The sequence below is a fragment of the Ursus americanus genome, chromosome 14 (genome assembly GCF_024610735.1).
Source record: "Ursus americanus isolate L20-20 chromosome 14, mUrsAme1.1.p, whole genome shotgun sequence".
NCBI classification, from domain to species: domain Eukaryota; kingdom Metazoa; phylum Chordata; class Mammalia; order Carnivora; family Ursidae; genus Ursus; species Ursus americanus.
In genome coordinates this window covers 44,225,745-44,250,444 of record NC_142140.1, presented here as the reverse complement: position 1 = coordinate 44,250,444, position 24,700 = coordinate 44,225,745, and the positions used below count along the sequence as shown (strand labels likewise).

At 55.2% G+C, this 24,700-nt stretch overlaps 2 protein-coding genes across 3 annotated transcripts; one reads left to right on the top strand and one right to left on the bottom strand.

Moving 5' to 3' along the window:
• Positions 1–454: 454 nt before the first annotated feature.
• On the top strand, positions 455–16,076 carry B3GNT3 (UDP-GlcNAc:betaGal beta-1,3-N-acetylglucosaminyltransferase 3). The gene is given in 5 exon segments (XM_045778748.2): positions 455–597; positions 11,996–12,054; positions 13,381–13,973; positions 15,382–15,678; positions 15,680–16,076. Coding segments are annotated over 3 exon segments (1,125 nt in total). The 5' UTR covers positions 455–597; positions 11,996–12,054; positions 13,381–13,400; the 3' UTR covers positions 15,935–16,076.
• A 3,052-nt stretch (positions 16,077–19,128) lies between these two features.
• On the bottom strand, positions 19,129–20,799 carry INSL3 (insulin like 3). Of its 2 annotated transcripts, none has more exons than XM_087867166.1 (2): positions 20,624–20,799; positions 19,129–19,675 (listed from the first exon to the last, which is right to left on the bottom strand). In XM_087867166.1, the coding sequence occupies exons 1-2, from the start codon at positions 20,792–20,794 to the stop codon at positions 19,487–19,489; spliced, it is 360 nt and encodes a 119-aa protein (XP_087723292.1). In that variant the 5' UTR covers positions 20,795–20,799; the 3' UTR covers positions 19,129–19,486. The 2 variants fall into 2 exon arrangements, with proteins under 2 accessions (XP_087723292.1, XP_045634691.2); XM_045778735.2 differs by having other exon boundaries at positions 20,560–20,786.
• Between the last annotated feature and the right edge of the window lie 3,901 nt (positions 20,800–24,700).

Here is a 24,700-nt window from a genome sequence, read left to right as displayed (position 1 = left end):
CATCTAGACTAGAAATTTCTAGAGACTCAGACGCAACACGGGGCAGGGTCCGAATCTTCAACAACTTCAACCCCCAAAACCTTCAAATCTGACTTCCAACTTCCAGAACCTTTCCTATCCTGAGGGCTGTGGGCTCAGGACAGGTTTTCGGGTTCTGGAATCTTCGAACCCCTTGCAGAGATCTGAAGAGCCCCTGGATTCAACCTGCCTCCCTGTCCCCCTTTCAATCGTTTCTTCATCAAACACGCTTCAGATCAACCCTGCAAAGGGCTCCGCGCCAGGGGCTGGGAAGAGGTGGGGTGGAGAGCCCCAGGAGGCGCCAGCGAAGGAGAAGAGGAAGGGTGCGGTGGGAGCTGGCCCGCGGAGGTTAGGGGGCGGGGTCGAGAAGGGAAGAAGGGAGGGGTGGGCGTGGTGAACTTCGACTGGGCCACTGAGAAGCTCGGCGGGGCAGGGAGAGGGGGCCCTGGCGGGAGGTGAGGCGGGGAGGAGGCAGGAAGGAGCCAGACCGGGGGCGGGGGCTCACGCTCAGGTGAAACTCTTTGCCCCTGCTCGCCGCCCAGAGGAGCTAAGAGGTCGGAGGCTGGGCGGTCGTCTGGGGTGAGTGTTGGGGGCCCCTGAGGATCTGGCGGACGCCTTTGGTGGGGACGGGAGGATCGGGGTTCTAGGGAAGCCCCGGCAGGTCCCTGGGGTCAGGTGTCCACCGCGTTTACCCTCAAGGTGCCGGGAGATCCTGGAGCGCCGGGTCTCAATAACCCCGTTGCCCTCCCCCGTCGGTAATAGTAGTGGTCTGCATTTCCAAGGCCGGCTCCAGCCCGGCCGGGAAGGAAGTCGCTCCCGGCACTGCCCCGTCGCAGCGATGGACACAGCGAGGCGTCCCTGGACCCCTGTCCCCACCCCACTACGCCCACCTCCCAGGATAGGGCGGACTCAGGATGGAGAAGTGGAGGACGCTCTCTGCGCTCTGGCCGTTACTGTTATTGCTGTTTGTGTGGAGATTGTTAGCGCACTGATTGGAAGGATCTGGCAGGAACAGGCCCCGGGTCTCCCCAGGTTGGGTTTTGTATTTTCTCCAGGGGACCACCGCTGACCCCCAGCCTTGCCGGGCGCTGGGCCAACATTCCTGCCTGGAGACCTCAGCTCGTGGCTTCCCCTGGGGTTCAGTTTTCTCCCTGTTCAGCTGATGCCGGGCTGTGTGGCTCCGGCAGGGTTGTCCTGGTTTTTGAACACGCCTCAGTTTCCCCTTCCTGACTAGGACAGTGACCCAGCTTCCATGAGGATGCCTGAGATGTTCAGCCAGTGGAAGCTTTTTTTTGGGGGGGGGGCTTCAAGTGAGTGACTTTGGGTCTCGGAGCTTCTGTTTACCTCTGGGTCAAGGTGGGGGGCTTGTAGAGGACTGTGGCCACTTAGTGGGTACCGAGGGAAGGAGAGCTGTCACTATAACTATTTTAATAATTATTATTGGGGCACCCGGGTGGTTCAGTCGTTAAGCTTCTGCCTTCAGCTCAGGTAATGATCCCGGGGTCCTGGGATGGAGCCCCGCATCAGGCTCCCTGCTCAGCGGGAAGCCTGCTTCTCCCTCTCCCCCTGCTTGTGTTCTCTCGCTGTCTCTCTGTCAAATTAAAAAAAAAAAAAAAACCCTTAATAATTATTATTATATCATTAGCCACCATTCCAGGTTCCTGACCAACTTTCCCTCTGGGTCAGAGTTTGTTTTATTGTCATTTTTCAGTTGGGGAAACTGAGCTCACCCACTCCCCCACCCCACCGGAGCCTCCCGTAGTCCAGGGGGAGCTGCCTGGGGGAGCTGCCCAGATTTGGGGCCAGCCCCGGGGCTACAGCTACCTTCCACTGCCCTGTTGGTTCCTAAGGCAGTCACGCTGCCAGGCAGGGCTGAGGAGTCTAGAGTAAGAGGAATGGACCCTGCGGCAGGCAGCTGGGCCCCCACTTGACCTAGGTGACCAGATTATGTTTGTTGATCCCTGTCCAGCCGTGATGTCCACCCCTGACACCTAGGGTGTGGCATTTCCTGCCAGGTACTTTGGGTGTGGGGGAACCACGAAGGGGCCTTGAGGTATTTAGACAGGCTTCTTTGACCCAGGAAACCTGGGGCTGGGCTGGGTGGATCAGCCCTAGGGAAGGAGGTAAGGTGTCACTGGGCGGCTTCTCTTCCTGCCACTGTCTCTGAGGCCCAGAGTAGGGCAGCAACTTGTCCCCACCCCCATGAGTCAGGGAGCAGAGCCATTGTGGTCCCTTCTCCTGCTGAGAGTCTGACTCTGCTTCATTGCTTCCTCCCTATGATGGGGAGCTCACTACCAACATAGCAAACTAAAGAAGCCCTCCCCCCCCCCCCCCGGTGGTAGTGGTTAAAGACAGGGATTGGGCTTCACTTGACCTTCCTTGAATAAGTTCCTTGGATGAGCGCTCTGTGCCTCAGTTTCCCTATCCATAAAAACGAGGCTAACAAAGCCCTATCTTCTGGCACAGGTGTGGTGGGTAGAGGAGCAGATGGCCATGGCCGAAAGCCCACACACAGGACTGCTGTGTTAACTTTAATCCTGATTATGTGGCTCATTGCGTTCTCATTCGTGGTATTTATCTTTGCATGAGAGAAATAATGTTGTGAAGGCCGCAGGGCTCCAGCGGAAGGCCTGGAGGAGGTCTCTGAGCAGTGTGAGCGTGTGGGGGTCCTTCAGGCAGTCCCCAGAGGCAGGGCGCAGGAAACCTCAGTTCCTCCAGCTAGGAAAGGAGTCCAGAGATGCCCTTTTGAGGCTCAGCTAGGGCCAGGCCATTTAGTTAGGGGTCTCCGTCCAGCCACCGATCCCCACCCAGACGCGTCCCAGGTACCCTGAGCAGTTTCCAAGGAGGTGGGCTCCCCAAGGTCAGCTCCTCCAAATGAGTCAAACTCCATGAGCCCTGGCAACCAGAAACCGAGAAGTCAAGGTCTAAAGGGCATGTGTCACCCCCCCCCCCCCACTACCGGCACCCTCTTCCACACCCCCGGGCGCCCCAGGGCCTATGTTTGCATAAAATCAGCTTGCTTACACAGTTTTACTAAAGCAGGGTCTGGCCAGAGGGAGCAGAAGGAATTATCTTTATTGGGTTTTTTCCTCTCTCTTTTTTTTTTTTTTTCCCCTTCCGTTTACAAAAGGAGCTTTTGATTCTTGCCTAAAGAGACCAGCCCATTGTTACTGGCAGGCCTAGCTGGTACGAACTGGTGAGGGATCACCCTAGGGTCCAGAAGGTTGGGTTCTAATCCTAGCAAGCTCTCTTGGCCTCAGTTGGCCGTGTGACCCGTGGTAGGGAGGCTCCCCCTTTCTGCGCCCAGCTCTCTCACCTAGTAACTGGAAACCAGCCCTCCCCCCAAGAAGGCTCAGTGAATCACAGGGCTCATCTGCAGGCCAGGGGCTCACACCGTCTCCTGCACGTACCCCCGACTCCCATCCTGGAGTCTCTTCCACCCTGGAATTTGCTCTTCTCCCCAAAACTGTCTTGTTCACTGCCTCTCTGTCCCCCCTGTTAGTACATCAGCTCCGGGAGCACAGGCCTTTCTCGCAGACGTTCTAGGCTGCGTGCCCAGAACCTAGACCAGGGGATGGCACACATTAGGGTCTAGGTGCTCAGTGCCGGCTCCGAGCGGTCACGAGCATGCACGTGACAATGGTCGTTGACACTGATGTTAATATCATCACCGTTGGCTCTTTGAACTTTAGAGAAAAGGCCGGTGTTTGGTCCTACGGCCTTTCTCAGGACTCAGGTCCTTCTGCACACAAATGGGCTTCTCCTGTCACCCTCCCACGCCTCACCTCGCCTTTTGGAGGTCCCAGAATGTTCCATGCATGCCCCTTTGGAAATCCCAGCTGAGGGCTGTCAGGAATTACAGAACCATGAACCACAGTGATGCCGATGTTGGAAGTGAGTCGGGAGCTGGCCCCTGACCCCATCCGGCTTTGCAGATGAGGATGCTGTGGCCCAGAGTGGGCCAGCCGCCTGCGCCAAGTCCGCCGACGGTCAGTAGGCAGGTCAGGAAATCTCCCGGGAGCCACCGCAGCGGCTTCAAGGGCATCAGCTCTCAGTCTTCCCGGCTGCCGGGCAAGGGGATTCCGAAACCAAGACCCAGCGGCTGGGCCCGTTGGGGTCACCAGGCCTGTGGGTCACTGGAGCTGGAAGTGGGGTAAGGAGGGACACGGGTGGGTCTGTGGCTAACGGGCCAGGAGAGTGACTGAGGACTCACCCTCTCCGGGCCTTGCTTCCTCAGATCTGGAAAGTGGGAGCGTCCAGCAGGGAATCACCTTGATTTGCTGGGAGCCTCAAAGTTCTGGTCAGGCAGGCCTCTCTTGGTCTCAGGGTAGTGCAGAGCAGGTGGGGGCACATCCGGGCCCCGAGGGTGTGAGCAGGTGGGGCCTTGCCTCCTGGACTGCACCGCATTCTCTGCCACCTCCCCCCACCGTGTGTCTCAGCTTCTCTGCCTCCCCGGACTGCTGACGAATCGTGACAAGACCAGGGTGAGGAGGACAGAGGTGCCTGGAGCCACATTTGCCTGGCGACTTGCCAGGCCTTGGTTGTCAACCTGCGGGGGGTGGGTAGGCATGGGATATAGGGCCAGCATTCTGTCGCTAATAGGGGTCCTGAATTAATTCTGTTGAGGGCTGGGCCCCTTCGATACCTCTAGTGCCTCATTAATATTCAGTGAATCTGGGGTTCAGTCGGTTAGGAGGTTAGGAATCTCGGCATCGGGCTCCCTGCTCCACGGGGAGCCTGCTTCTCCCTCTCCCTCTGCCCCTCCCCTTGCACGTTCTCTCTCTCTCTCTCTCCCTCTTGCTCACTCTCACTCTCACTCTGCTCTCTCTCAAATACATAAATAAAATCTTAAAAAAAATATTCAGCGAATCCTTAATATTTAGTGCTGTGTGTTTGCAACAGATGGTGGCTATTCAGTGACAGTATGTTGGTGTCCCGGTGGTGTAGTGGCTTGGTCACATTCCTTGTGATAATATTCATTCGTGCTTCACGAACGTGCCTGGCTCCTCATTGTCGCTCTAACTCCTGGGTGCCTCCGCATATTCAGCAGGCCATGAACAGTATTTAATGACGTTCGGTTTGTTGCTCAGTAAATGCATCGTGAGTATTTCAGTGCTGTGGGTACTTAGCTCTTTAGGGCATTCGGACCCCTTGGTCGTGTCTCTGGGGCACACAGGCACTTGCGAACTTACCGTGACTGAATGGCTGGCATCCTCCAAGGCCTGCGGGGCCGCAGACGGGTCGGCGGCAGCTGTCATCGACAGTGGGTTGGGGCTGAAATGAAGCACGAGGAAATCGCAAATGTGTGGGGTGGTCCTTAGTATTTTTCCCTTGTTCAACAAGCACCAGCAAGTGTCACGTAGGGCCACAGCTGTTGGGGACAAGGTCCCTGGCCCCACCTCTGGGGCTCCAGGCTGGTGGAGGAGATAAAGAGAAGTGAGTGGATTTCCTGTGTGCAGGGGTGGGTGGTGAGAGCTGCAGAGAAAATCAGAGCCAGGTCAGGCTGTTTTAGCTGGGAGGTTGAGGCCCTTCTGAAAAGGCAACATTGGGAGGCGCCTGGGGGGCGCAGTCCGTCGAGGGGCTGACTCTTGGTTTCGGCCCCGCTTGTGACTGAGCCCCGTGTGGGCTCCGCGCTGAAGGGGAGAGTCTGCTTGAGATTCTCTCTCTCCCTCCCTCTCCCCCGTGTGTGTGCACGTGTGCGCGCTCTCTCAAATAAACAAATCTTGAAAAAAAAATAAAAAGGCAACAGTGGGCTGAGCCTGAAGATCAAAGAGAATCAGGGGGAAGAGCAGGAGTCCCAAGTGGAGAGAACCGGGGGCGGGGGGGAGAGCAGGAGCCCAGTAGGTGCAAAGGCCCTGTGGCAGGGCTGAAAAGGCTGATGTGGCTGGAGCAGACCAGCTTGGGCAGATGTCATTGGGGGTGGGGACGCGGGGGCTGAGAGGTCCCACACCTGGCAGCCACAGCCCAGGGGGAGGTCTTGGATCTTGAATATAATGAAACAAGTGGCTTTTATGCGTATGTTAGAGGAAGCAGGCTCTGGGTGATGGCGAAATCGCACCAGTGTATGGAGAGCAAACAGCCGGGAACAGGAACAGCTGGTCTGCCAGTGAGGGTCCCTGATAGTCATCCCGGATGTCACTGCTGTGACTCTGTCCACAGCCACTATGTCTGATCTGGAGGGAGAAACAGGGAGGAGACACTGCCACGTCTCCAGTGTAAGGATGCAGTATAAGCAGTATAAGGATGTGCTCATCCGTCAAACACTTCTTGGGCCTTCCCGGTTCCCCTGCCATTGTGTCCCCACAGCTCTTGCCTGGACTTCACACCTAGGTCAACCACTGTCCCATAACATCCCATGTGAAAGGCCACAGGCTTCTCGGTCTGTTTCTCCTGGTCCGTCCTCTTCTCTCCCCCACAGGCTTTAAACATCTACGACTCCATTATATTCCTGACCCCCCCACCCACTTTCCTGCACTTCACTGATCAGCTCCTGTCCAGGCCTGCAAATTCTTCTGCCTGGTTGCTTCCCCAGCCTCTGACTCCTGCCCTGATTGTCCTTATCCCCTCAGTGGCCGCAGGGGGCTTCTTTTAAGAAGCATAAATCAATCTTCTCCCTCCCCTGCTCACACACCTTCCATGGCTCCCATTGCTCCTCACATGCAACGGAAGAGGTGCTTCATGGCCTGCCCCATTTCTTCCCCACCGTCCCCCCGGCATGGTCTGGCAGCCTGCCATCATCTCCCTCCTGTGCCCCTGCTCCAGCCACACTGGCCCCCTCTCTCCCTTCAGCGCCTTACATTTGTGGTCTGGCCCTTTGCAACCATGCCCTTCTGGACCTTTGAACTTGCTGTGCCCTCTGCCTAGAATGCCCTTCTCCCAGCACTCTGACCAGGTGGTTCCTTATCGTCCTTCAGGATGTCGCCAGGCTGGGCAGGTCCCCCCCACGGACCGTTCCTTCTCAACAGTGTTTATCATATTGCTACTCAATTAACCGCCTCTTCCTGTATTAACGTCGTCAGGGAGGGGCTGATGGGGTCATACCTATTTACAGGTTCACTCGCCAGTCTGGCCCAGCAGCGGAACGTTGGCTGATGTGGGTCCCAGTTCTCTGTCCTTGGTCAGATGTTTAAGTGCCTGGTTCCTCGTGACGGATTCTGGAAGGCTCTGCGTTCTGGGTGGGGAATCCCCCGGAAACTCCACATCATGAGAAGGATCGGATAGACAGACTGACGGACCCCACCCTTCGGGGTCCTGGGTTCCATTCTGCTTTTTTGCTGAGTCTCAGGATCCCCATCTGTAAGCAGGGACTCTGGGGGCAGCAAAAGAGCCAGTATAATGAGCCAAGGTCACCGAGTGGCTGCCACACAGTCAGTGTATGCTAAGTCCTTTGACACACAATCCCGAGTGACCTCATGGTGTGTGTGTTGGTTGGGGGTGGTGGGTTTCAACACTCCCATGTCCCGATGAGGAACTAGACTCCAAAGCGGAAGTGGCTGCCCAAGAGCTTCTTTCCGCTCCCTGCTCACGTACCCTCCATGGCTTCTCCTGACCTCCAGGAGACAGCCCCACTTTCTATCTGGAGTTCAAGGTCTTTACCAGTCACTCCCTAGCCTCAGAAATCACTCCCTCTCCAAATTCTGCTTTTCATCAAAATAAACTGCAGATGATTTCTTGAATAGACCTTGTCTGCTTTCCCTCCATGTCTTTGCTTTCGCTCTTTCCTCTACCTGACCTCCCCGCTTGGTGAACCCCTCTGCATCCTTCAAAGCCTCAGCTTCAGTATCCTAGTCCCCTCTTCTGGCCCAGCCCTGATCCCACGGGTGCCTGGATTGGTCTCCCCCAGATTGGGAGCTACTGTGGGGCCAGGCCCAGGGTTGAGGCTTCTCAGGTTCCCCAAACCTATTTGTTGAATGAATGAATGAATGAATGAATGAGTAGTTTTCATATGTGTTTCTTGGGAGAGGAGCTGCTGAGACTCTTCTCAGGACTGAAGGATCTGGAAATAAAGCAGGTCGTTTCTGTGGTGATGTGAGGCACCCACTGGGCCACCTTAGAATAGCTCTGAGCTCCACTTCCCCATCTGTGAAACAGGGGTGGTGATTCCCCCAGTTACTCAAAACCCACAGACTTTGCTGAGTGAGCAGCTGTTTGGGCTTCCGCAAAGCCAATCGTTGTGCCCAGTGAGAACTGGAGAGGGTGGATGGCAGAATCTTGGGAGGGGTCAGGAAATCGGATCCAAGCCTTCGAGGAGCTTCTCATCAACCACCTTGCCCAGCCAGCAAAGGCTCCAGAGTCGCTGGCGGCTGCTCGGGCGCTTGGAGGAAGTAATACCAAGAAGCTCCCCTTCCTTGGTGGAGCTGGGCCTCTAAGACCCCACCCCTTCAGATAGTAAAACCCTTAAGGACAGGTCAGTGACTCCCTAGGGCCTGGGGTGCAGCCCACAGAGGCACCCAGCAAGGTTTACTAGACCAATAAATCCTCAACACTCTCACCCTTGCTCACAGGGAGGCCCAGAAGTTCGTTTGTTCTTTTTTTTTTTTTTAATTGAATTTAATTTTTTAAAAGATTTTAGTTATTTATTTGCCAGAGAGAGAGAGCAAATGCAAGTACACAAGCAGGGGTAGCAGCAGGTAGAGGGAGAAGTAGGCTCCCTGCTCAGCAGGTAGCCCGACGCGGGACTCGATCCAAGGACCCTGAGATCATGAGCTGAGCCAAAATCAGACACCCGACCAACTGAGCCACCCATTGTCCTCCCAGAAGTTCTTTCTTATGCCCATCCAGTGTGAGATGTTATGAGGATAGCAACATTACCTGCTTGAGGGTTTAAGGGGCTATGAGTTATGAAGGGCCTTGGTGGATGGTAAAGGGAAGGGGCTCTTGACTGCATTAATAGAGGTCTAGTATAGGGAGGAGGAGAAGTGAACCTTCCTCCCCTCCCTCCGACTTGAGCTGTCAAACCCTTGAGCTCTCAAACCCTAATCAGGACCCTCAGGGGGCTGGGAGGGTAGAGTAGCAGAATCCCTCCATTTAATTTTTTTTTTTTTTTTAGATTTATTTATTTGAGAGAGAGAACGCAGAAGGAGGGGGAGAAGCAGACTCCCTGCTGAGCAGGGAGCCTCATGTGGGGCTCGATCCCAGGACCCTGGGATCATGACCTGACCTGAAGGCAGATGCTTAACTGACTGAGCCACCCAGGTACCCCAGTATCCCTCCATTTATAAAAATCTGAGACATGGGGGCGCCTGGGTGGCTCAGTTGTTAAGCGTCTGTCTTCGGCTCAGGGCGGGATCCCGAAGTCCTGGGATCAAGCCCCGCATCTGGCTCCTCTGCTGGGAGCCTGCTTCTTCCTCTCCCACTCCCCCGGCTTGTGTTCCCTCTCTTGCTGGCTGTCTCTCTCTCTGTCAAATAAATAAATAAAATCTTTAAAAAAAAAAAATCTGAGACGTGGGGAGAAGAAGTTGGGAATGCTGGTAGCCAACAAAGGGCAAGTGTTCCATATGCAAAGAGTTCTTATAAATAAACAAGAAAGAAAAATGCAAGAAAAAGAATAGCCATTAATGGAACTAATTAAAACCAAATGGCCACCCCAAGAGGTTCTTTTTTGCCTTGACACCCTGGTAAGAGCCAGTTAGTCATTTCAGTCCTTCTCGTGCCTCCCCCTTCCCCAAAGCCCAAGTTCGGCTGAGTTGTAAATATTCATATTTGCCGAAGTATTTTCCTTTATTCTGAAACCCTTGTTTGGAACTTACAAGACACGTTTCCAGGGAACTGGTCCTTGGCCACTTAGGTTTAATTTTCTATTTAATAGATGTTTAATAAATATGTAAATAATATAAAAATAATAAATCTCATAAATACTTCGTATGATGAATTTATACAAACCCATATCAAGGGCTTTTGTTCGATCTTGATTTTCCTCTTCTCATCTTCCCTTGTTTTGAGTTCTCTATTCCGGATTTCTGTGTTGGTTTAGACCAGGATATCTCAAGCATGACAATGTTGACATTTGGGGATGGATTATCCTGAGGTGGGGCTCTCCTGCGTCTTCTAGGATGTTAATTTAAGCAGCATCGCGGGCCTCTGCCCACTTGATGCCATTAGCAGTACCATACCTCCACCCTGCCCAAATCCTGACAGCTAAAAATGTCTCAGGACACTGCCAAGTGTTTCCTAGGAGACAGAATCACCTGTTTGAAGATCCCTGATTTAGGCTCCAAAGTGCTGATGGGTGGGAGGGTGAATCACTCGAAAATTTTATGGGTCCTGGGGCACCTGGGTGGCTCAGTAGGTTAATATAAGCCTTTGACTTGGGCTCAGGTCATGATCTCAGCATCGGGGCTTTGCACTCAGCGGGGAGTCTGCTTTTCCCTTTCCCGGTGCCCCTCCCTCTGCTCATGCGCACCTGTGCGTGCGCTCTCGCTCTCAAATAAATAAATAAATAAATAAATAAATAAATAAATAAATAAATAAATAAATAAAACTTTACGGGTCCTTAATGAGAGTATCTCTTGCCCAGCAGTTGGGTTCTGAGGTGTGCCATTGTTTTCCAGGATCTTTGGGTCTCTGGCCACAGGTGTGGCCCAGGAGAACACAGTGACATTTCTAGTCTGATTTCCTTTTCGGTGACGTGGTCTTTCTGTTACAGCTCATGTGTTGTGTTCCTAACCTTGAAGCTCAGGAATCTGCCAGGTTTGCCCGGGAGCTCTCCTTTGCCGTCGTCCATCCTGGACTCAGGGGTCTGTTCAGCTCAGGAAAATGTCCTACTAGGATTCGGTTCATTCTTGTATCGCATTTACCAGCACACAGTTTCATCTCAAGATTATTTGCCTTTTTGGGTCTCCCAGACCTGTCCTCCAGCAGCCGAAGCCCTAGGGCGGGCAGTCAAGTTGGGACACCACGGCAACAAGACAGGCTCTTTGCCGCCTGCATACAGGGTTCTGAAGCCGCGTAGGCTCCACTGGCTCTGGCTCATTGCACCTGCCTTTCCCTCCCCTGGGACCTTTCACCCAGCCCTCAGCCCTACTAGCTCTTTTGTGCCATTCACATCCGGCTTAAATGTCATCCAGTCCTCGAAGTCCAAACCTGCCTCGCGACCCTGTTTCCTCCTGTGGCTTTCATCACCTGTCACCTCATATCATTTCATTGAGGTTTTCATTAGTGTTTGTTTCCCCTCAAGGGTGCGGCTTCCATAGCGGAGACATTGACGTATCCCTGTGTCCGCAGAAACCCAGCATCCATCCAGCAGCATTCAACGCACATTTGATGCCTACTATGCCCCAAGCTCAGTTCTGGGGCTGGGGGTAAAAGGGTGAACGAGACAGGTCACACGGAGCTCAAGTTCTGGTGGAGGAGATGAAGGCGAAGCTACGGATGTTGAAAGTTTTATTCTGTATTTCAGGAGGTGAAAAGTGCTGTGGAAGAAAAAAGGTAGAACAGGGTTGGGGATCAGGGATCAGGGGACCAGTGAGATATTGGGTCCTGAGGAGTCCTTCCTGAGAAAGGGACATTGGAGGAAAGGTAGGAAGTGAGGGAGGGAACCACATGCACATCTGGGGAAGAACATTCCAGGCAGAGGGGAGAACCTGTGCAAAAGGCCTGAGGGGGGATCATGCCCGGTGTGTTTGAGGCTAAAATCCCCACCACAACACTCTTACATAGGGTTAATTCTCCCCGTTTTATGTGGAGGCTCAGAGAAGTCAACCTTCTTTTCCAAGGTCACACAGCAGAACCTGTGGGGTAGGATCTGAGCCCTGTTTCTGGGAGACATCTCGCTGGAGAGGCTTGGCCAGGCAGTGTGCAGAGACAGCAAGGGGCATGTTGGGGAAATGGCCTCGTGGGTCCAGGAAGAAAGCTCTGCTCTGGCCTCTGGATGGAAATGGGAAGCCATTCTCTTCCTTGCTTCCAGGCGCTAGCTGGGTAGGGTCGCTTAGGGAGGGAGCGGCCTTCCAGAACCCACTGACTGCCACGCGTTTTCCAGGTGCCAGCAGGGAGACAGAGAGACCCCAGGACAGCACGGACATCCCCCGGCCGCCCGAGGTAAGTTCTGAGCTTCACACACTCATTGCACAATACTCGTTGAATGCCCATGAGGTGCCCCGTGCTGGCAGCGCCCTGCATAATCCTGTGAGTTGGGGATTGCTCAGATGCCCCCTTTTATAGCTGAGGAAACCGAGGCCCAGAGTATGGGGGCATGCACACAGCCAGAAAATGATGGAATTGGGCTCTGGAGTCTGCGCCTCTCTGGGGGAGTCAGTCAGTGTTTGAGAATGGTTAAGCCCTGCCTTAGGTCTAATTCAATACTTTCATGCTGCTAGAAAATAGACCTTCAAGTTTAGGGCTGAAAAACAGTACCTACGTCTCCAGACAAAAGGACATTAAGGGAATGCAGGGAAGCTGGGGAAAGGGATCTGCAAGGGAGGCCAAGGGCTCTGCCTGGATATGGGAAAGGAAAGCTTCTAGGAGGAGGTGACATTACAGCTGGGGTTTTGAAGGGTGAATAAGAGTTTGCTAGAGAAAACCTTAATGAATTTGCTTTTATTCATAAATTTTATTCGTTTAAACACTCCCTGCTTCTCCCATGTGTCTGCCTCATCCTGGGCCATGCAGGGACCCTCAAGAAGCCCCCGGTCTTAGAAAGACAAAGCTAAACACAGACACCCCCATGGGATCAAGACTGGGCCAGAGCGGTAGATGGAACTAGAGGTGCCAGACAGAACCAGGAGCATTCCTGAGGGTTAAAGAGAACTTCCCAGAGGATGGATCATTTAAGATGGGTTATAAAGGAAGCATAGGAGTTTTGCAAGGATGATAGCTCTGTTTGAAACCTGCTGGGCCTGAGGGATCTGTGAGGAGCCAGGGGCCATGCTCCAGTGACAGGACCATTAAAAATAGTCAAGAAGAATGGGTGATGGTTTGGATCAGAGTGCCAGAAGCTCGGAGCTTCCTGGAGGGGGCAGGGGGAAAGGGAAGCAGGAAAGATCTCAGTAGCTCTCAGTGATAAAGAGGCCGTTCTTGGTCTCCCTTGGGGAGGCTCCCAGGCCATCTCAGAGGCAGGGACATGAGGAGGACCAGGTTGAAAGGGGGGATTCTGGGCACACCGGGTCTGGGAGGCTCACCTTGGCATCTCCATGCCCGAGTCCATTCTGTAAGTACTTAACCCCCTGTAGTGCCTGGGCAACTGTCAGAGCCAACGGGCTGAGGTGCTGGAGGAGGTGGGGGGTGTGGGGAAATAGGTGGGGGGGCATTTCAATCTTGTACCGACCTGAACACCTACGGGGCCGCAGCCAGGTGTTGGGGTCCACAGGCAGCTCAGGGAAAGTCCTTGGCCCATCCCGTCTCTCCAGCCCACGTCACTCTTGGCAGAAACCGCCAGGCCGACCAGGATGCGGTGTCGCCGGCCCCTGCGGACAGAGGTGGGCCTGGCCGTAGCCCTGAGCATCTTCTCCTTCCTCCTCCTCCTCTTCAGTCTGCGCGTGTCACCACCCGCCTTCCAGAGCCCGGAGGAGCCCCAGGGCCGCCCCCTGGCTCTGACCTGGCCGCCTCAGCCCTCCCGCCCACTGCCCACCCCCTGCCGGGCCAACACCTCGGTGGCCGCCCTGCCGAGCTTCGCGGCGCAGCCACAGCAGGTGCGGGACTTCCTGCTGTATAAACACTGCCGCGACTTCCTGCTGCTCCAAGACGCGCCGCCGAGCAAGTGCGCGCAGCCCGTCTTCCTGCTGCTCGTGATCAAGTCCTCGCCCAGAAATTACGAGCGCCGGGAGCTGGTGCGGCGCACGTGGGGCCGCGAGCGCCGGGTGAAGGGCGCCCAGCTGCGCCTTCTCTTCCTGGTGGGCACGGCCCCTGACCCCCTGGAGGCCCGCAAGGTCAACCAGCTGCTGGCGATGGAGGCGCGGGTGCACGGTGACATCCTGCAGTGGGATTTCCACGACTCCTTCTTCAACCTCACGCTCAAACAGGTGGGGGCAGGGCGTCCCCTGATCAGGGCCACCCATCCTTCCTGCCCACTCGCCGCCCAGGGAGCCAGAAGTCCCCAGCCATCCTGCCCCTCTCCCTCGACTGTCCTGGTGGTGAACTGAAGTCTTCTTGCTCTAGGGGAGGCAGGGAGAAAGGGCAGGGTGGCCTGAGGTTACCAGCGTGGCTCTCAGAGCCCATGAACCTGGGTGTGAACGCAGGCTCTGCCGCCCACTTGCCGTTTGCCTTTGATAGATAATCATGTTCCTCTCCTTACTCGCTGCTTCGTGGTCATCAAGGAAATGGGATTTCGGGATTTCGTTGGATCCAGCCGACCTCTGAGGGCTGCTGTGAGGATTAGGGGAAAGGATATTTACATATTTACGAGGCAACCTGGAGTGCCAGTAACAGAGACCGTGGGCGGGGGTGGAGGGGCACTGGGCAGGACACAAATTGTTTATTTGTTCTTATTCTCTCCTGATGAGGCCCACATCTGGGTGGTAGCTGCCCACTGAAGACCTTTTTGATGGACAAGAACCCACAAGAAGTGGAGGGAATCCTGCCCCATGCACAGATAAGGAATTGGAGGCTCCAAAGACCCACCCAGGCGTTGGAGGGGGCCCATTGCAGGGTTCCACTCTTTGTAGGCACAGGAAAGTCTGGGCTCGAAACCTTAAGTTGCTACTTTTCTGTTGTGTGACCTTGTTCCCGGCGCTTTTTCTGGAGAGCCTCTATTTCCTTGTCTGTAATGAGGTTGAAGACCACACCTGCCTCCTAAGAGAGATGGAAGGCAGGGCAGGCACTGAGCACAGTGCAGGGCATGCTGCAGAAGTTGTTACAGAGGAAGCTGAAGCCGAGGCGGGTAGAGGGCCAGAACCTCTCAGCGCGCCATGTTCTCCATGCAGAACACAGAAGTGCATAATAAATGTCCACTTGTCAAACATGAAATCCAGTACCTGTGAAGCAATGACCCCCACTGGGTCCTGGGGGGATGACACAGGGAGGAGAGACACAGCCCCCACCCAGGGGAAGCCTAGAGTCCGGGGGTCGGCGGGGGGGGAAGGTAGAGGCTTAAGAACAATCACCCAAGTAATTATTTAACTGCAGTGCTTGGCCCGACGGAGTCAGAAGGAAATAGCAATAAATGTAAATGGGACAATTTTCAAGCACTTCTTGGTGCCTTACAGAGCATCATTTCCGAGGACCCCCAACACTCCCGGGGGCAGGTCCTACAATGAGATCTGTCTGGAAAGTTGGAAACTGAGGCTCAGGGTGGAGCCTTAAGCCCAGGCTGGTCTGACCGGGGGACATAGCCTCGTCTGGGCTCCCCGGGCTGGGGCGGCCCACAGGGACCCAAGGCCGATTGCCCCACCCGTCCAGCATGTGCGCCCTGTGTCCCCCCTTGGCCTGCAGGTGCTCTTCCTACAGTGGCAGGAGACTCGGTGCGCCAATGCCAGCTTCGTGCTCAATGGTGACGATGACGTCTTCGCACACACGGACAACATGGTCTCCTACCTGCAGGACCACAATCCTGACCACCACCTGTTTGTGGGGCAGCTGATCCGCAACGTGGGCCCCATCCGGGTTCCCTGGAGCAAGTACTATGTGCCAAAGGTAGTGATACAGGAAGAGCACTACCCACCCTACTGCGGGGGTGGTGGATTCCTGCTGTCCCGCTTCACGGCCACCGCCCTGCGCCGGGCCGCCACCCGCGCTGGACCTCTTCCCCATCGACGATGTCTTCCTGGGCATGTGCCTGCAGCAGGAAGGCCTGGAGCCCGCCTCCCACAGTGGTATCCGCACAGCCGGCATCAGGGCCCCCTCGGCCCGCACGTCCTCCTTCGACCCCTGCCTCTACCGGGAGCTGTTACTCGTGCATCGCTTCCTGCCGTACGAGATGCTGCTCATGTGGGATGCGCTGACCCAGCCCAGCCTCACCTGCGGCAAGCAGCTGCACATCTACTAGGTGGCACCAGGGCCGCCAGCCTCCAGGCTCTGATCGCCGCCCCCATGCAAAGGGGCAGCCTCTTCCTCCCCAGAAGTGGAAATCCTTGTTCCCCGAAGCGGGTCAGGCAGAGGGGAGTGCCAGGGAGGTTTTGATGAGTGCCCAGGCGAGCTGGCAAACTCCTAGACGTCTTTCCAAACCCACCCGGTACTTGAACCCACGTTCCATCATCCTCCCTAGACTCTCAGCTGAAGGGACCATCTCTTTCCGTGGCAGCTAATTGGAGAAGCCCCTCTGCTAGGGGTTCCATCTGCTGCTCTGGCATCAGCCCCACTTGAGTCAAGGTCCCATTTCCCAGCTCTGACCTTCAAGGTCAGTTGGGAACTCCTGGGTCCATTTGCAGCTGAAGTGAGCAGTATTTTTCAGCCTGGGAAAGGAGTTTCGTTCTCAGCCTCTCCCCCGGTCTCCACCCACCTCAGACGGTGGAAGGGGCCCGAGAAGCCATGAGTGGGACCTCCCCCTCCCTGCTTGTGGTATCAAGTGTTCTAATGGCGGAAGCATTGGGCAGAGGAGGGAGGCGGCCGTCTGACTCAGGCAGTGCCAGCTCAGAGTTTTCTGGAGTCCCTGACACGGCCCAGCCCCCACACTTGTGCTCCCCAAGAATTCAGGGAATGATGCTGGGGCCAGAGGGTCTTCACTAGGCCCAAGGTCAGCATACACACTCACCCCAACGCCCAGAGAAAGGAGAGATTCAGGTCCTTAGGTGTCTCTGAGTTCTGGGGACCCAGAACCGGCCCCACCCCAGTATGTCTTTCAGACTGGGGAGATCCAAGCAAAATGGTGATACCCCCCTCCCCCCACAGCCCTGCTGGCTCTGGGCAGGTGTCTGGGGCCCAGGCTTCACAGGCATTGGACTAGTGCTTGGGACATGGGGATGGGGGGACCTCAGACAGCAGAATGATCACTGGGAAGTGGGTACTCAGGGAATAAAATGTTTTGTGAAGACCTGAGGTTCTGTTCTTTTTTTTTTTCTTTTGAGGGATTTACAAGTTTTAATTCAGACCAGTCTACAATCAGTAAAAGTCTCATTTTCAGTAGAAAATATGCACCAATACAAATGGCATGGATGAAGTGGGGGCCACTAGTTTCTATCAGGCGGGTCCTGCCCCTGCTCACACACCCTCCATGGTTCCCTATCACCCTCAGGTCATATCCCAACAAGACTGGGTCGCTCTGCCAGCTTGACGGCATGCTCAGGAGAGAGAGGCATGGGGTGAGACTGCTCCTGGCCGTGAGGGACAGTGGGCCTGCCTTGGCCTCCTGCTTCCGGCAAGACTCCTTCCGCACACCACCCAGCCTCCCACTCTCTTCACCAGACTCCTCTCCCACTAGGACTGTGGCTTTGCTGTCCTCTGTCCCACCTCCTTTCCCTTCTGTAAGTATTCATTTTGCATCTCCTGTATGCTGCACACCTTGCCCTATACTCCTGCTCCCAGACCCACTGGGATGGCAGATACCCAGCTCATAGTGAGAAAACAAACCTGTGAACAATCCAACAGGAAGTTATCAGAAGCAGTGGGAGCTTCGAGAAGTAAAACGAAGCAGTTGGACGCACAGCGATGGGAAAGAATATTAGCTGAGCGATCAGGGGACTGGGACTGAGGTGACATTGGAGCTGGGACCTGAAGAAAGAGGACATGGCCTTAGGAAGAACCAGGAGAACAGTGTTCCAGGCAGAAGGCATAGCATGTGCAAAGGCCCTGAGGTGGGATACTCGGGGAGCATTCGAGTTGCAGCGAAAAGGCCATGGCTGGAGCTTGGTGAGTAAAGAGGTTCTGGAGGGAGGGGATACGTGAAGTCACAGGGGCTGTGATGGCACCTTTGGAGCAAGGAGATGACAGGATTGATTTTTTAGTTTTAAGTACCCCTGTACTCACTGTTGGAAAGGGAGGTGGAAGCTGAGGAAGGCAGGCTTAGATGAGACGGCGGCTGTGGGGGTTTCTAACGTGGGTCTGACCTCATCCAGCCCCTGCTCACACCCCTGCAGCTCCCCATCGACCTCGGGAGAGAGTCCTTCTCTCCTGCTGTGCTGGATTGAACAGTATACCTCCCCCCCGGGGCCTTAGAATATGGTCTTATTTGGAAATACGGTCTTGGCTGGGGTGGCTGAGGGCTCAGTTGGTTAAGCGTCTGACTCTTCATTTTGGCTGGTCTCCGGTTATGGTCTCTGGGGGGTGAGATCGAGCCCCACATAGTTGGGCTCTGCGCTTAGCAGGGAGTCTGCTTGAGATTCTCTCTGTCCGCCGCTTCCCCCCGCCCCCGCCCGCTCTCTCTCTCAAATAAATAAATAAATCTAGGGGAAAAAAAGAAATAGGGTCTTTGCAGATATAATTAAGGTAAGGATCAAGGTGAGATCGTTCTGGCTTAGGGTGGGGTGGGCCCCACATCCAATGAGAGTGTTTTCACAAGAGACAGAAATGAACACACAGAGACACGGGAAAGAAGGCCGTGTGAAGACAGAGACAGAGCTTGGAGTCCTGCATCTAGAAGCCAAAGAAGGTCAAGGATTGCCAGCAGCCACCAAAGGCCAGGAGAGAGGCACAGAGCAGATTCTGCCTCAGAGCCTTGCAGAAGGAAACAGCCCTGCCACACCTGGACTTCTGTCTCTGGCTAGAACTGTGAGGGAAGAAAGTGTTGTTTTAGGACTCCTGATTTCTGGTAATTTGTGACGGCAGATTTAGGAAAGGGATAACGTGGGACTGGCTCCCAGAGTCAAATGCTTGGTCATTTTGCCCCAGCCCTAGAATGTAAGCAAGTTCCATCTCGGGGCAAAGGGAGGGTGCAAGTGACAAAAATGGTCAGAGTTAGGTCAGTAACTGTCCACGATGACTCATCCCGATGTCCATGTGTCTGTCCGCTGTGATGTGGACTTTAAGTGACATTAAGCTCCTCCCACCCCCGTGGGTCTTGACAGATGTCCTCAATTCGAATCCTGCACTTGGCCATTCCCTCCCTGTCTGACCTTGGCACTCAGCCATCTTCCCCAGCCTCAGTTTCCCCACTTTGAATCGTGATGACTCTCAAGTTGCTATCAAGCTCCTGAGAGTGATGGTGAGTCCATGGCAGCCTGGGGCGTCGGGGGGGGGGCAGCCCGTTCAAGGGATGATGCAGGCTTGTCCCCTTTTCTTGAGAAAATGCAAAAAAGCTGCTTCAGATTCTGCGGGAGCTTCATTTATTTACCATTAGGGAGATGGCAAGGGGGGGTGCACAGATCCGGGGAGGGCGGCACCTGGGGCTCCTCGGAGGCCAGGACATTTGGCCCCAAGTGTCTGGCATCTCCACAAAACCACGGCTCTTCCAAGCCAGGGTTGAGGTGTGATTTTTTTCGCAGTTGGCCCCACAGAGGAAGGTGGCCTGGGGGAGGTGGGGAGCACGGGGAGGTGATTTTTCTCACCATCCTCCCAGATCGGGCTTTGCAGTGCTGCGTCGCTTCAGGAGCTCCCCAGCCCGGATCCCTCTGGGTCTCTGGATCCTCCGACGCCACCCCTGGGAGCGTTCAGTGAGGACACAGGGTCAGCAGGTCCTGGCGGGAGCAGCCGCTGAGGCAGCAGTGGTGGGCAGGGTTGGTGGCCGCTGCCCGCCGGCGGCGGTGGTGATGGCGAGAGGCCTGGGGCAGGGGCTGTGGAATGAGAACCAGCGTGGGGTCCCCTTCGGCCACCAGCCCGTGGAGGTGTCGTCCTTCCAGCCACTGCAGCAGCTCACCTGGGGACAGAGCAGAATTCAGCATGGGCAGGGGACCCTAGAGGATCCCTCCCCAATGTGTGCACACACCTGCACACCCACGTCCCGCTGAGTGACCCACTGAATGCTCGTCTTGTGCACAAATAGAAAGTGAGCACCTATTAAATGCCCACTGTCTACTGAGCACAGATATACTCCCCCATCCAGATGTGTGCACTCTCGACCCACACCCACACTCAGGTCCCTAGCTGTGCACATTCCTGCAAGCCACCTATCACGCAGACGCATAGACACTTCACAAAGCCAAAGACAGCAGGGTGACATGTGACATATACATGTGCACACGTGTGCAGGCAGTGGGCTCACATGGACACATGCACACACCCTCATGGCCCTTCCCAGCCCTCCCCCATGCGTGCCTCTGCACATCCAGCTGCATCCGTGTCAAAGATGCCTACGTATAGGACACGCACGTGTGACACGCGGGCGTACACGTCTGTTTTATACCCTCTGCACCGGGGCAGGCAGAGGGTGAGGAGAGTGAGCACTGGCCTCAACGCACAATTGAAGGGGGCGCCAAAAAACTCAACAATGAAGATCACTCATATTTCAGTGCAATGGTTTTAAAAATAAAAATTAAGGCAAAAATTCACGAAGATCAAAATACTGAAATTACAAATAAGGCAGGATCTGACCATGCACTTGCAAGACTGCCTGGCTCGCCGCGCACTGGTGTCCTGCCCGCCAGGGGACGCATCCTTCGCGCGCTTGCACACCCGCACCGCCCGCAGCGGACCCCGGTACGTGCGCGCAAACCCACCCGCCTGCCCGGACGGCCACCAGCGCCGCGTGCACCTGCCCCACCTAGAAACCCCAGAGCGCGGTCCTCGCCCGCCCCCACTCACGGTCGCCGCCAGCCACCCGCCGCCCGTCTTCGGAGGACCAGCGCGGGCCCCCGCACAACCGCACCAGCGCGCGCACGAAGTGGTGGCCACACAGCTTCTCCCGCGCTTCCGGAGCCGGCTCAGAGCCCAGGGCGAGCGCCAGAGCCGTGCCCAGCAGCACCAGTGCCCAGGTGAGTGGGCGGGGGTTCATGGTGGCAGGAGGCCGGCCCCAGCGGGGACCCCTTCTTATAGGCATCCAGCCCGCCCCAGCTGAGGACCTTGAATGGGAACAGAGCATTCCGCGGACGGCTCAGGGAGGTCAAGGGCGGGGTGAGTGCTGATTGCAAGTGTAGTGTAAACCGGTTTTTTCTCCCTCTCTCTCTCTCTCTCTCTCTCTCTCTTTTTAAGTAATCTCTAAGCCCCGGCTGGGGCTCGAACTCACCACCCTGAGATCATGCTTTGATGGTCCACTCACGGAGCCAGGATTTTTTGCAGTGTCGGACTTAAGCTTTGATGGCTCAGGCATCCACTTCAAAGGTGGCTATCTGGAATAAACCTATTTGCCAGCCATGCGGCTAGATAAAGGGCCAGGCCCTTCCTGCACTGAGGCTTCCTTGTTTGGGAGGTCTTTTTTCTTTCTTTTTTCTTTCTTTCTTTCTTTCTGTCTTTCTTTCTTCTTTCTTTCTTCTTTCTTTCTTTCTTTCTTTCTCTTTCTTTCTTTCTCTTTCTTTCTTTCTTTCTTTCTTTCTTTCTTTCTTTCTTTCTTTCTTTTCTTTTTAAGATTTTATTTATTTGACAGAGAGAAACAGCCAGGGAGAGAGGGAACACAAGCAGGGGGAGTGGGAGAGGAAGAAGCAGGCTCCTAGCAGAGGAGCCTGATGTGGGGCTCGATCCCAGATCAAGGGGATCACGCCCTGAGCCGAAGGCAGACGCTTAATGACTGCGCCACCCAGGTGCCCCATCTTTTTTCTTTTCTTTTTTCTTTTCTTTTCTTTTCTTTTCTTTTCTTTTCTTTCCTTCCTCCCTCCCTCTTTTTTTCTTTCTTTTTCTTTCTTTCTTTCTTTCCTTCTTTCTTTTTCTTTCTTTCTTTCTAGATTTTATTTATTTGACAGAGAGAAGCAGACTCCCTGCTGAGCCGGGAGCCGGACTCGCACTCGGGGCTCGATCCCAGGACCCCGGGCTCATGACCTGAGCTGAAAGCAGATGCTTCACTGACTGAGCCACCCGGGCGCCCCTTGGTTGGTTTTGAGAACTGGCCTTTGGGGGCCACTTGTTTTTTCCCTTCTGGTGCTTTAAATTCCCTCTCCCATGTTTTAGGTTTACCAATGAGCCATGAGCCCTGGGACCCCAGGCTCCCATCCTGGACCCCCATAAAAGCGGAGGCCTGGCCAGTGAACACGAGGCTCTGTCTCCGCTCCCCCACCCCCTCACTCCGTGGCCCTGGGGGTGCTGTGCAATCTCCCGGTCTTGTAAGTAAGAAACCTTTATTTTTTTCCGTTTCCAGATCGGTGTTGCTGAAGGGTGTCTTACAGTTAGAGCAACCACAAGGGCCAGTCCACCCAGACACCAGATATGGACAGGCTGAGACCTAACCAGTACAACCCCCCCCCCCCAATTCCTATGTTTAAGCCTGACTCGCCATTGTGATGGTGTCTGTGGACGTGGGGGCTCTGGGAGATCATCAGGGAGTGGAAGGGGGGTTTGCAATGGGATTCGTGCTCTCCTAAGAAGGGGGTGTGAGAGACCGTGCCCCCACACCCCCTCCTTCTCCACATGAGCAACTGGCCAGAAGGCAGCCAGGTGGCAGCCAGGAAGCATCCTCAGCTCCGGCACCCTGACTTCCAGCCTCCAGAGCTGTGAAACAGGAGTGAGTCCACGGCGGGAGAGCCTCGGCAGCCCCACGCGGTGGTGATTGGGGACACCGGTGATTCAGGCCACCACGTCCAGGGAAGAGAGCCATGTGCCAACCAGCTCAGAGCATTCAATGCCCGCTCTGTGTCTGAAATCCACCAATGAGGAGTGAGCCAGGGAAACCCTAGGCCCCCCCACCCTGGACCCCAATAAAAGCAGAGCCGCAAGCCCAAGTTGGCTCCCTGTTTCCACCGGTGACCTCGGGGTGCAGCCCTAGGTCGGCTGTGTAACTCTGAGGTCTTGTGAGTAATAAGCCTTTACTTTTTCAAAGTTTCCTGATGGGTGGTGCTGAAGGGGATCTTGCAATCATAGTAAAAGCCACAACGGTGGTTTTAACATCAACACTGGTTATTGATAGGCTGAGTCTTTATAACAACAACAACAACCATTTTAGGGAGCTGAACTAGATAAACGGAGAATGATTCCACAGGGTGGGGGTTGGGCAGCCAGCCATCTGAGACCAGGGACAATCAGAATCTTGCTGTCCTTATTCCTGTATCAATAAGGACACTGAGGCTCAGGGAGGGGGTCCAGGGGAGGCTGGGGCTGAGGCTGTTGGCTGGCTCTGTCTCTCCCATATCAGGGTCTCCTTGGGCAGGGCAGGGACTGGAGGGCCTGAAATGAAGCTGGCTGTGTTTGCTCACTATGACTTCGGTTTACCAAGGAGGGAAACTAGAGCAGAGAGAAGGAAGGACACTCCATCCAAGGCAAGGGAGAGCCTGAGCTGAAAACCCCTGTCTTGCTTGAGCCCAGAGCACCCCTCCTGCTTTTCACCGAAGCAGGTGGCTTTCCCTGGGCTAAGAGAGTGGGCAAGAGGGAGGGAGACTGTCTCTCTCCTGCCCTCTCTGTCTCTCTGAGTCTGTCTCTCCTTCTCAATCTCTTCTATCTCTCTCGGTCTCTGTCTATTACTCCTCATATCTGTCCAGCAGTCCTGAGGGAGACTTGCTTGGCCCCTACTGATGTTGGACCCCTCCCCACAGCCTCCCACCCCAACCTTGCCCTCTGAACCCCCCAGAGCAGCCTGTTCCTTCCACCCACCAAGAGCCTGTAATCAGTTCCTTAGGACAGAGCCAAGGCCAGCAGCTGGAGCTGGGGGTAGGGTTCTGTCCTCCAGGACCCCAGCCAATGCGCCACCCTGATGTCTCTCCTCCCCCTGCCTACCCTGAGGCTCCCATCGTGGCCCCCAGGGGATCTCCATTGCCCAGCCCTAACCACATTCCTCCCCAGCTTACACCCCCCGCCAAAATTCCCCATCACCCAAGTCCAGCCACACACCATTCTTTCCACTGAACTTTATTCATTCAACCAATGCTCCCAGAGTCCCCTTTGTGCCCAGCCCAGCCCAGCCCCCAGGGAGCCTCCAGGTCAGAGGAGAGGGATCTGAACAGACACCTCAGCCCTCCAGTCAGAGGGAATTACATGGTGGGTGAGGAGAGGTGGGAGCCTGCCAGGGGAGGCTGCAGGGAGGTGACAGCTGGGGTTTTGAGAGATAAATAAGAGTTTTTTGGGGGGGGGGGCAAACGTGGCAGAAAAGACTGCAGGCAGGTGAGGAATGAGGGGGAGGGAAGGGCTTAACCTGCACCAGATGCCTTCTCACAAGCCTTCAAAAGCTGCCTGGGTACAGGAAGAGGACAGCACCATTTATGTGCCCATTGTACAGGGGATGGAACTGAGACCCAGTACGGGAGGCAAGTTGCCTACCATCACACGGCAAATAAGTGGCAGAACCGTAGGCTCCAACACCGGGCTCTTAACCTCTGTACTCTGAGCCTCCTCACTCTCACCATGCTGTTCCCTCTGCCAAGAATGCCTTTCCTTCCCTCAGCTGCTGCAAAGGTCCTGTAAGTCTCCAGCGTCATCAACTGTGTGACCCTCCGGTCAGGACAGAAAGGGTCCCAGTGTTCAAGTGGGCAAACGGAAGCCCCGGGGCGCTCTGGTACAGTTAGGGGGGACTGGGACCCCAGCCTCTCCCGGCCCCTCACACGATCCCAAAAAGTCATGCAGGCTCCTCCCAAAAAGTGAATTTCCAAACAGCGCTAACTGCTCTTCTCTGTGGCCTCCCCCAGCAAAGGGGGATGTGGGAACAGAAGCCTGAGATCATACACTTAAAGCTCTGCAACGTCTTTCCTGAGACAGGAAGCTCGAGGCCAAACCCTGAGAGGATCGGAAGATGGGAGGGGCTTGAATCTGGTTTCTCAATTCTGGGGGCAAGGCATAGCAGGCCCCACCGAGGCATTCATCTTGGATCTTT

What these genes read in the sequence shown, in the direction of transcription:
- INSL3 (XM_045778735.2), bottom strand. Translation starts at nt 20,749, where the DNA reads ATGAACCCCCGCCCACTCACCTGGGCACTGGTGCTGCTGGGCACGGCT. An exon ending in GCGGGTGGCTGGCGGCGACC is followed by an intron (nt 19,676 to 20,559) that starts GTGAGTGGGGGC and finishes CTCTGTCCCCAG; the next exon opens with GTGAGCTGCTGCAGTGGCTG.